We start from the raw sequence: 12,339 nt of genomic DNA on the forward strand, positions 1-12,339 counted from the left end.
GGGATACTTCCGGGAGAGGAATACGATGACGTCACAGCGCGTTACCCGTTCGGGTAGGGTGTCTGTACCCCGTCACAAGGGCAAGCTCCTTACCCGGGGACCGTCACGACCGTCACTGTAGCTATCGACTTGGGAGGGGATCTCACAGCAGGGGAGCAGATAATCCCTTCAACAGGGCGGAAATGGATAAAAACACTCAAGTTCACGACACCAGCCGTCAGTAGAGGCGGTTTAGTCGCGATAAGCCTGCTATGTTTAACAGGAGTATTCTGTCTTCAATCATTCATGTTACAAGGCTCAGAAGAAATGGATTGTCGTCATTATGAGTTCTCATTACTTCAACGATTTCGACTGCTGCAGCTCGGAGAGTTATTTCTTGAGATTCAAATATGTTTTATGACTTATAAAGAAGAACTGGGATCGACGAATGCCGATGGAGACATCTAAATAATCAATAGTGAAGAAGGACCAGCTTGACCTGAGCTTAGTGAACTATGTGAACGTTCTCGAAGGGATTCCATATAAACGGGTTGTCATAGTTCAGGTGTGTAATTTCAGGGTACATCATTCCAAACAGGACCATTTCAGTACTAAGACACAGGCTTGGTAAGACACAGTTCACTTGTTGGAAGACACATTTTAGTCTTGGGAAGACACATCCCAGTCTTGGAGAGACACAATTCACAAGTGGTAAGACACATTTCAGACTTGGGAAGACACATCCCAGTCTTGGAGAGACACAATTCACTTGTGGGAAGACACATTTTAGTCTTGGGAAGACACATCCCAGTCTTGGAGAGACACAATTCACTTGTGGGAAGACACATTTTAGTCTTGGGAAGACACATCCCAGTCTTGGAGAGACACAATTCACTTGTGGTAAGACACATTTCAGACTTGGGAAGACACATCCCAGTCTTGGAGAGACACAATTCACAAGTGGGAAGACACATTTCAGTCTTGGGAAGACACATTTCAGTCTTGGGAAGACATATTTCTGACGAGGATACATTGCAGTCAAACAAACAATACTTCAGCAAACTTGAAGAAGATCCTCATAACTAATGTCCATTGAAGATTTACAGAAGAGTGTATTTGTGTACAGCACCCTGACGCTAATCAAGAGTATATTGATAACCGAATCTTGTCTGTGTGGACAGTAAACCACGCCACATTGCGTTGCAATATTTCAACGTTAAACATGCTGCCCATCGTCTGAATGAATATGTAAATCAATTTAACGTGAAAACACCAAAGGAACCCTCTGAATCAGGGGATTCAGATACAGACTTGCAACATCAACAGAAGTTATGATAGTGTGCCAGGATGGGGATGGAGGTACTTATATTCGCGTGCATATTTCCAGCCGTGTACCCCCTGCATGTAGCAATACCTCTTCCTATTTCACCTGACAGTGGTTCGTTCCCCTCCTTGGAACTAGCCAATGCCACAGTCCAAGTTGCTCTAGAGAAGACCGGAGCTGTCCATGTGAATGTCAGCTGGTTAGATACCAAGGAGGATGAAGAAACTGCCCTTGGTGTTTGTGTGGACTTAGTGAAGAGCAACAGTGTTGACGTCTTTATTGGTCCTCCTTCAACGAGTAGTGAGTATTGTCTTCTTCTTGATCTGAACCAGGGTGAGTTTAGTTTTACGCCGCTTTTAGCAATGTTCCAGCAGTATCACGGCGGGGGACCCTTGAACTAGGCTTCGCACGTTGTACCCATGTGGGGAATCGAACCCGGGTCTTCAGCGTGACGCGCAAACGCTTTGACCACTAGGCTACCCGACCGCCCTTATTGACCAGGAGTGAGTGAGTTTAGTTTTACGTCCCTTTTAGCAATATTCCAGCAGTAACGGCGGGGGACCCTTGAACTGGGCTTCCCACATTCTACCCATGTGGGGAATCGAACCCAGGTCTTCGGCGTGACGAGCGAACGCTTTAACCACTAGGCTACCCCACCGCCCTTAGTGACCAGGAGTGAGTGAGTTTAGTTTTACGTCGCTTTTAGCAATATTCCAGTAGTAACGGCGGGGACCCTTGAACTGGGCTTCCCACATTCTACCCATGTGGGGAATCGAACCCGGGCCTTCGGCGTGACGAGCGAACGCTTAATCACTAGGCTACCCCACCGCCCCAGTGACCAGGAGGTTGTGTGGTAATACTTATATAAACATGACCATTCGTCTGACCGGACGACGCCCCCAGCTCAGGACCACGCTATACTTACTATCACATGGTCTACAGCTTTTTCAAAAATTTTAAAATCTACACATTTCAAAACAATATTCTTTAGTTTAAACACATTTTATTCACAAAGTGAATAGGATAAGGATCGGGGACAAGTTCTTACAACTTATAAAACCCCTCTTCAAAGATATTTACAATAGCAAATTTCTGCACAAGCAATTATAGGAAACAGACACAGAGGAAGACCAATTTTACTTTTCTACTGGCAAAAACATTCAGGACAAGACAAGAGCGTTCATATTCTCCGGGGGCGCTAGTCCAGTGGTTAGAGCGTCCGGTCGTCACGCCGAAGACCCGGGTTCGATTCCCCACATAGGTACAATGTGTGAAGGCCATTTCTGGTGTCCCCGCCGTAATATTGCTCGAATATTGCTAAAAAGCGGCGTAAAACCCAACTCACTCACTCACTCATATTCTGCCGACCAGTTTGAAGTAAACCAGAACTCAAATGTCGTATCAGCCAAATATGTCCTGTTTTGAACGCATATGCTAAGGCTAAGAAAAGTATGTGTTGCAGTCTTCATTGACAAGTACACGGGACTTTCAACTGATTTTTAACGTTTGTCCTTGCCCCCGTGATTTAGATCAGTAATATTCTCTTTCAGCTCAGTATATTTAAGTTGCTTAAAATCAAATTTAGTTTGATGGTGTTATATTTGTTGTTGATATGAATCTGTCTGCGTGATTATATCTTTTCATGAATGTTTAACACAGGTATTGATCACGAAGTTTGTTTATCGGCTAATCAGTTGAGAAACCATTTTGCGTGACTTAATTCTATTATTTGTCTTCTTGAAAGTTCATCGAATTCTTTTATTTCTAAACAGCAACACTATGAATGATATATATACAAGATTAGGTAACCCTAAAATAAACATTTTATCTGCAGTTCGGTCAAAACATGTATAGCCCGCAAGGTCACATATGCTCGGAATCGTATACATACCGAATATATACTGAGAGAAACAAATAAAGGATCACAGGAAGATTCAAGTGTTCCTTTAATATTTTCCAGTTTTCATCACCAGCTTTGAATAGCGGTGTGGTGATGAAAACTGGAAAATAATAAAGGAACACTTGCATTGTCCTGTGTTCCTTTATTTGTTTCTCTCAGTATATTACACGTGTGCGTTATGGATTGCTGTAATAAAGTGTAAATATCCTGTTTTCGAGAATAGATGTGACCTACAGGTTTCGCTCGTCACAGACACATGCAAGGGCAATCAAGCGTTCAGCTGAACGTGTCTACTATTAAACGTTTATAACTTCTAAGGTCTTGGGTCGCGTGGGCATGGTCATACAACTTTTGAGTAAGTTTCGTATGACGCTTATTAATATATAACGGACTATTCACTGTTGTACTTAAAACGTTGAGAAATGTTCGCGTTAAAGACATCAGTTACTGCAATATTGTATTTATAAAGGAAAAATTGGAAGAGCAGTTGAAGACTATATATCAAGAAAGGTATATGCATGCTCATACCATAATTAGAATTGTATAGTCGGCGCTCATAAAAATAAAACCATTAACTGTTGTTCGTAAAATGTTGAAAAATGGTCGCGTCAAAGACATCAGCTGCTGGAATATTGCTTGACATAAAGGAAAATTGGCCTATTGAAAAGAGCAGGTGAAGACCATACATATCAATAAAGGTAGATGCGTGCTTATATCATAATTAAAATCACACAATTGACGCCCATTAAAAAAAAATAGACCATTCACTGTTGTACGTGAAACGTTGAGAAAGGCATGAGGTGTTGGAATATTGTTTGGCATGAGGAAAAATTGTTCTTTGGATAGTTGAATACTTTATATCAAGAAAGGTAGATGCACGCTCATAACATAATTAAAATCGTACAGTCGACGCTCATTACAATATAAAAGACCATTCAATGTTGTACGTAAAACGCTGACAAATATTCGCGTCAAATGCATCAACTGATGGAATATTGCTTGACATAAAGGAATAATTGGAAGATCAGTTGAAGACTTTATATCAAGAAGGGTAGATGTATGCTCATATCATAGTCAAAGTCGTACAATCAATTCTGCTCTTGGCAGGAATGTCTTGTGGTTGTACAAGGTTGTCATTTCCCCCAGTCTTATTAATGATTAATGCTGCAGATCATGCAGCGATAATAATAGAAGGCATTACTGTCGTCACACCATCACATGAATTATGCTTTTCCATTTGCCTGATTTCGATGACATTACAAAACAAACGATTGTACTGTACATGTTCAGCGAGGTGATGTTTATTAATCCATAATGTGAAGACGTTCTTCAACCATTATACGTCTGATATGGGATGCATTATATATGTGTGTGACGCAAATACGATTTATTACGATTTCTGTCAAGACAGAACACATGAATCACTTGATAGCAGTTATCATGTTTCGAGGTTTACTTCTAATGTTAATGATTATCCCCTTACTAAAAGCAATAGCTGTTGGCAGCTTGGCTCCTTGGAGATTTAGGACTTCGGTCCTGGGCCTCCTTTCACAAAGCACTAAGGTGATCGTAAGTCACTGATGTAACCTTAGTGCTTAATGTTCAAGAATGGGAGTTAAGGTTAACCTTAGTAAAGTTTGCTTCGTGAAAGGAGCCCTGGCCCACAACAAAGCACACTTGTGGTCTCACCTTAGGCAAGTGCGTTTGTTCAAACTTGCCTCTGTTCACCCAGCAGAAAATGTGTGAGTGAGTGACTTAAGATTTCAAGATCAAAATAGTTTTTTGTACGTAAGGCCACCGGCCCGTATACATAATGTTTTAATGGCAGGCAAAGTGTGGACATTGCAAATAGTGAAAAGTATCATAGCATTGTGTAATTAGATGCGAGAACATATCAGACTCTTTCAAAATGCCAACAAATGGGATAAATACAGGGCTAATTTTACATGAACAGATATATCTTCTGTTGGTAAAAATCTGATTAATGTTTCCCGAGTGGGGTGACACAAATGTTTCTGTGGAATATACTCCTTTCTCAAACAGACACATGCATCACATGTAATAACAGATGACATTCTCTTCGATACCCGCTATACAAATAGGGCAAAATCTGAAATGTTTCGCTAGTGACTGTTTACCACCAGTGTTAATCATTATGTCTGACAATGTCAAACCAAGTTTAAGTCTTATAACTGCCTTAAACAAAGGTTAAACAAAGTTCCATAGTCATAAGTAATCCCTACTGAAAGAGTCTTTTGCACGATTCCGACTCTACCATAAGAAAGAAGATGCTCATCACGGATTTTCGAAAGCTGAAAAAGTCAAAATGAAGGAGGATATCAAATATATCCTCATCTAGTTATAATATTCGTTGAAATCACTGTTGCATAGATCGTCTGAATGTAACTTGATATTCTCTCTCCGTATTTTCTATAGTTACGAGTACTTTTTTTAGATGTAATGGATAATTTGCTTAACTGGAGTAGATAATGGCCATTTAATGTTGCGTTGGCGTGCAAATGAAAGGCATATTTGTAGATAATTTTGCAATGTCGAACATTTTGAAAAAGGCGAAATAGACAAGACTCACACTTAGTATTACAGAAATTCTGATTTGTCCAAACTGAAAAACAGATCCAAACAGATTTTTATCGCTTGCATACTGGAATGCACATGCAAAGCGCGTGCTTGACATGTTGTCCCTAAGGCAATGGAGAATGCTGCGAATGCGTCAAGCATATCAGGGTATAAATTTTATAATTGCAGTATGAGCACTGTACATGTCTGAACTGATTTAAAAGACGCCAGTTGTAAAATTTTCTTGACATGGCAAGGCGTGAACTTTCATAAAATTCATGACGGCAAGTTATTGTAAGGAAGGTTATTGGACTTCTGAGGAAGCAGGTGGACACCGGTGAAGGGATGGATTGCCCAAGTCCTGGAAGATCGAGGAGGATCATTGACCACGATGGAGAGAAGGAGCTTCTCCACCAGTACCACGGTGAAGATCCGGGTTAGAACTGGTCTTCTGCAACCCATGCTGCACCCACAAGAGGCGACCAACGGAATCGGGGTGGTCAGGCTCGCTGATTTGGTTGACAAATATCATCGTATCCCAGTTGTGTAGATCGATGTCCATGCTGTTGATCACTCGCTTGTCTGCTCCAGTCCTGATTCGTTAGAGACCGCCGTCATAGAGCTAGAATATTGCTGAGTTTAAGAAGGATACAACCAAGCAACGGTACCATCAGAAGGAGGTTGTGAGGTTCTTTGCAGGAAAGTAAGGAAGACAATAGATTAACGTTGATTTGAGATAAAGACAGTTGCGGTAGATACTTATTTCTTAGATTTTCAATACAGGACAAATAAACATAAAATGGAATTCATCTTCAATAATGTAACAGAATGGACATAATCTTTGTTTTTTCCATAGAAACATATCTTCCACGGTTAATTAATAAATCATTAAGGCCTAATCTAAACCGTATAAAAGCATTGCGAATATTTCTGTATTGAAGGTGAGCAAGATAACACTCTGGCTCAAGCAACGACTTAAATTGTTATGGTTCAGTGGTTTCGTGTTCCCTACCGCATACACAGTTATCTCTGCTACGACAGCCGCCTGTAAATACATTCTGGATCAAACAAACCAGTGATTGATATCACGAGCAACTCCCAACGCGTTCGGGCTTCGAGGATCTGCGTTCAACCACCAGCCTGACGCCAATCTGTTTTGTCGCATTTTACGACAAACACACTTGCCTGGGATAAATTCTACCCCGAAATCCCACGGTACATAAGTTCTGTTACGAACGTGTTCTGATTTGCAACCCCCATTTGCTAATCCGAAATACTGTTCATCCGAAAGAATTCACCGGAAACTGTAACATTCGGATTCATAACGTGCCGTTGCTCTTGGCATGCCGAACGTGTGATGTTTGTTAAACTATATACTGGTCTGCATTGTGTCAGTGCATGGTTGTCGATGGATCATGACAACATACAGTGGGTGAGTGAGTTTAGTTTTAAGCCGCTTTTAGCAATATTCCAGTAATATCACAGGGGTGAGGGGGTGGGGGGTGATGTGAACACCAGAAATGGGCTTCATACATTGTACCCATGTGGGGAATTGAGCCCGGGTCTTCAGCTATCCCAGACTGTAGACGGCATATGCTGTTTTATTTTTAAATTGTCAAAGAGTTAAGGGAACCTGTATGCTCATTCAGTATGTTTACAAGAAAGACTGTCATAAAGAAATACAGTCAACACCCTTGTGTCGAACATAGATGTGTCGAACTACGGTTGTCTCGAAGTGAAAGCTGAGTCAGCGTATTTCGAGTTTAGTTATCATTTTGCGGTTGTGTCGAACTTTGAACAACTGGAAGTATTTAAGTAGGTCCCTTCAACTTCGACACAACAGTGTTAATGTCCTGGTTTTACTATATAATCGTTAATACAGACTGAAACCTTCATTTGTATCTGTCTCCACTGAAGGTCGTTCCAGACATAGCTACTTCGGGCGATAAACAGCAGCACTGTGCTCTTCCTTACATATAATAATAATAATAATAATAGTCCATTTATATTGCGCATTTATCGATGCACATTGCATGCTCAAAGCGCTGACATATTACCCCAGGTCAACGAGTACAGAACACTCCCTTTGGAGAATACAACCGGTCGCCTGTCAGGCGCTCAAGGTTCAAATTCAGACTACCATCGTATCATACCAGGTACCCATTTTACTGCTGGGTGGACAGAGGCAAGTTTGAACAAACTCACTTGCCTAAGGTGAGACCACATGTATCACATATGCTTCGTTGTGGGTCAGGACTGAAGTCCTAGATACTCTCAGGAGTCACGCTGCCAAACACGGTCACCCATCCGAGGACTGTCCGCGACCACCGTTGCTTAACTTCAACTGATTGTGACCTGAGCTCTACGCACAGGACCACACACCACCACATATAGTGTCCAAAACCATACATTACACACTGGAGCCATGTGAGGAATCGAACTCGAATCCCCAGTGTTTCATTTGTAGCCACGATCAAACACAGAGGTATATCTTATTGGTTGGAGGCGCAAACCGCTCCATCGGAAAATCCATTCCATTTTATTTGCACTTATTATCTCTTCCATGAATTTAGCGAAGGTTTCCTGGAATCGGTCCAAGAGGCGTGCTCAGTAACAGTATAGCGACTGCTGTGCGCTTAGCGTACATGTTGTGCTGTCTTAGTAATCACTGTGGGAACCCACACGCGCTTCTAGACGCTGCCCCGGCAGAAGCACTTCTGGACAGGTCTATCGCTCAGACCCACCATACCCACTTCATCATGGCCGCCGGGGCGGTGGAGTAGCCTAGTGGTTAAAGCGTTCGCGCGTCACGCCGAAGACCCGGGTTCGATTTCCCACATGGGTACAATGTAAGAAACCCATTTCTGGTGTCCCCCGCCGTGATATTTGCTGGAATGTTGCTAAAAGAGGCGTAAAACCAAACTCACTCGCTCATGTACTGCACTTTACCGGGCTGTGTTTTATGTATCTGTTCTGTCTTAAAGTGTTTTTTTCATTGTAGTATATTTATTTATTTTCTTAATGTCCAGTTTTATCCTTCCCCTTTACATTCGTTTAATCTTTGAAAACAGCAACATTAGGTCATGTTATAACGTACTTAAATCATTTTAACCACTGTTGATTGCTCACTGTGATCTGTGAGAGCTCCTCAGATCGTGTGACTGATGTTGTTCTTGTTGTAATGTGTGTGTAATGGATATATGTATTTATTGTAATTCCAGCGTCCATAACGCAAGACAAATTCCCTTCTTGGGCAATAAAGTATTATTTTTATTATTAATCATGGCCGCCAAAGACACCAAAGAACAGTTTGGGTTTATTTCCTGTTAAATACATTTGCGATGCGAGTACCGATCTCTAATGGAAGCAAGTCTCTGAAGGACGGAGGTGTGGCCATCGTGGTCCTCTTGAAATCAGCTACACCCCCAAATCATCTCACGTCCTTCTCACTAAATTTCTTAATTTACTTTAACGTTGTCTTTTTGAAGGTTTTCCGTGCTTTGCTCGGCAGTGTATTTCACCCCGCGGTATCTGTTCAACACGTGGCTTGGAATCACTGAGAGGGGAAACACTATTCCTCAACGGATATGCATTTCTTGAAGAACACTTGACTTTACAGTGAAGTGCCGGAATTCTGTCGACATGAATCTGACCTTTGACCACAACAGCTACCTAGGGGCAGGTAACGCGTGATAACACCACTTGGGGGATTATCGAGTTGCTAGACGCGTCAACAGGAGATTAAAGGTCACTTAAATAACAAACAAACAAAAATGAATTGATGTGGGATGTTTAAAGAAAGGTGAAATTTTGATGTCTTTTTTGAAAATGCTCTTCCTCACGAGTGAGTGAGTCTAGTTTTACGCCGTTTTAGCAATATTCCAGCAATAACACGGCGGGAGACACCAGACTTCGGCTTCACACATTGTGCCCATGCGGGGAATCGAACCGGATCTTCAGCGTGACGAGCGAACGCTTTAACCACTAAGCTACCCCACTGCCCCTCTTCCTGACGAAAAATGTACAGGTTCTTATGGTATCCGATGGAGAGGTTCAAAGATATTGTAAGTAAGACTGAGTGTTGTTTTACGCCGTAGCAAGCACTATATCAGCGATATCAACACGACTTCTATATAATTGATCGTGATCAAAGCTTTCGTTCGTGACGCCAAAGGCATGGGTTCGATTCCACACATGGTAAATCCATTTTTGGTGTCCTCAGCCGTGATAATTTGATAAAGCTGGAATATTGCTGAAAGCGACGTAAATCCATGCTCACTCACTCACTCACTCACTCACTCACTCACTCACTCACTCTACCCCCGTGAAGATCCGGGTTAGAATTGATCTTCAGTAACCCATGTTTGTCGTAATAGCGACTTACGGGATCGGGTAGTCAGGCTCGCTGACTTGGTTGACACATGTCATCGTATCCCAATCAGTAGATCGATGCTCAAGATGTCGATCACTGGGTCGTATGGTCGTATAATCGTATTCTTGATTATTTACAGACCACCATCATATAGTTGGAATATTGCTGAGTGTGGCGTAAAACTAAACTCACTCACTCACTCCATATAATTGATTCTGAAAAGGAACAACTTGTTGATCTTTAGTGCAGTCACCTCCCTTAAATCATATCTTCTCATGAGTTCAAAGTACCGATTAAGGCCCATTGTGTGAATTGTATGTTCCACGACATTCCCCGCCAGTTCGGGTGTTGCCTTAGTGTGTATCTTCCACCCTGATACCCAGTATCCACCCATGATACACTGGAATGTTCACATTTAATAGATAGTTGACACCTTCTCTTTTTGAAGGTTATTGGCAGCTAAGTGTTTATTAACATGGTGGTTTAGGCCCCCTCACTGGGGACACAGGGCTATCAAAATGTTTTTAAGACAAACAATCAGATCTCTTAAAGAGGGATAAGCGTTTTGAAACTATAAGTCCCAGATTCAAGTCGTTCAGGCACTGTGTTTTCTGCTCCTAATGTTACATTTTATGTTGTGTATCACTCTAAAAGTTAATTAATTCGAATGAAAGACAACTTCAAAATGATCAAAGAATTGGTATTTAACGAAAGGAATCAGAAAAATCAACATTTATATAAATAATCCAGTTTGTTTCGTTCAAAATATATAACAGACATAATTTCATTTTCACACAAAGCTTCATACAATGTTCAAATGTACAATGGTGTTCCTTTAAAGCAGTAACCTTCATGTGCATCAACCTTCATATCATCATCAGGAGAAGCCATTTATGGAACTAAAAATGAAATAGTATCAAATAGTGATGATACAATGTGTTCGCATAAAGGTGTAAAAGTATCCCGTCCCGCAAGTGGTGTCCATCACAAATACATGCGAAGGCAAGTGAAATTTTCAACTTAACAATGAGTGGAACATCAGTCCAAATAGGTGAATTGCATCGGATAGTGGATATCAACCGTTTGGATACACAGTTATGTCATATGCAACTCAAAGGAAGTGAAGGACCACACGATTCCTTCTTTTTACTAAAGTTGGCAGGCGGTGGGGTAGCCTAGTGGTTAAAGTGTTGGCTCATCACGCCGAAGGTCCCGGTTCCATTCCCCACGTGGGTACAATGTGTGAGGCCCATTTCTGGTGTCCCCCGCCGTGATATAGCTGGAATATTGCTAAAAGCGTAAAACTAAACTCACTACTTAAAGTTGGCATGACAGATGAACTTTAGCTAAATGAAATGAATGGGTGATCCTTAATGTCCGTAGTTTATCACTGAATACTTTTTCTAGATCTATTCTAGTATTAGCACGCGTGTTGTGTGTTATTCAAATAGCCGATCGTTTCCTCTAAGATCAGTATTACACACTGCTATGCCAAAGGTGGTCATTATTATAACATTCATCCGAAATGATAGAACAGGCATAGTGTAAACGCCTTTATTCATATAATCCGTTGCCAAAGTAAATTTCATTATTCCGCCTTGGAGATTTGAAACGTTCTTAAAGTGCCCATTCGAACAATCCCCAAATCAAGATAAATTTTATCTGTCTTGAGATTTGAATGTCATTTAGTGTGCGAAATAGCCTACTCTACAAGGGGGATTACCTCCAGATAACCTATCAACAGACGGGGTCTAAGGCAATACCTTGTCGCACCCCTGATAACGCTATCAAACATAACGGCTGTGTTAAACACTTGACGTGTCACTTACAAGTAGTGTCAGATTTTCAGACACTAAATAGACGTAATCATTCTAAGAAACTGCGCTGCTACTAAAACTTGATAAATAAATACCTGATATTAAACCTAACATTTTGATGTGAGGAAGTTTGTATCTTGACTCATATTCACGGTATTTGTGAGTGACAAAAAGATTGATTATATATCCTTGAAAATAGTGTCTCCATTGATTGTCATGGTAATCCCACTCATCTCATGTATGTTATTTTGGCTCATCATCATCCTATCGCAGCTCATCATGTAACTTTCTTTGATGTTTTGTTATCCACCTTTGATATTGTTGTCTCATGATTATCTTGTATATAAACTGGTGTACCCCATCATTCCCC

General features: G+C 41.2%; 1 protein-coding gene across 1 annotated transcript in view; it reads left to right on the forward strand.

The window, feature by feature from the left end:
• The first annotated feature begins 259 nt into the window (after positions 1–259).
• Positions 260–12,339, forward strand: part of LOC124278483 (atrial natriuretic peptide receptor 1-like) — a 40,177-nt gene continuing 28,097 nt past the window's right edge. The window contains exon 1 of the mRNA XM_046714187.1: positions 260–1,603. Within this exon, the coding sequence (XP_046570143.1) occupies positions 1,327–1,603 (277 nt within the window). The 5' untranslated portion in view covers positions 260–1,326. The remainder of the gene's footprint in view (positions 1,604–12,339) is intronic.

The sequence above is a fragment of the Haliotis rubra genome, unplaced genomic scaffold, assembly GCF_003918875.1.
Source record: "Haliotis rubra isolate DU_JTF1 unplaced genomic scaffold, ASM391887v1 Scf238, whole genome shotgun sequence".
Lineage (NCBI taxonomy): Eukaryota > Metazoa > Mollusca > Gastropoda > Lepetellida > Haliotidae > Haliotis > Haliotis rubra.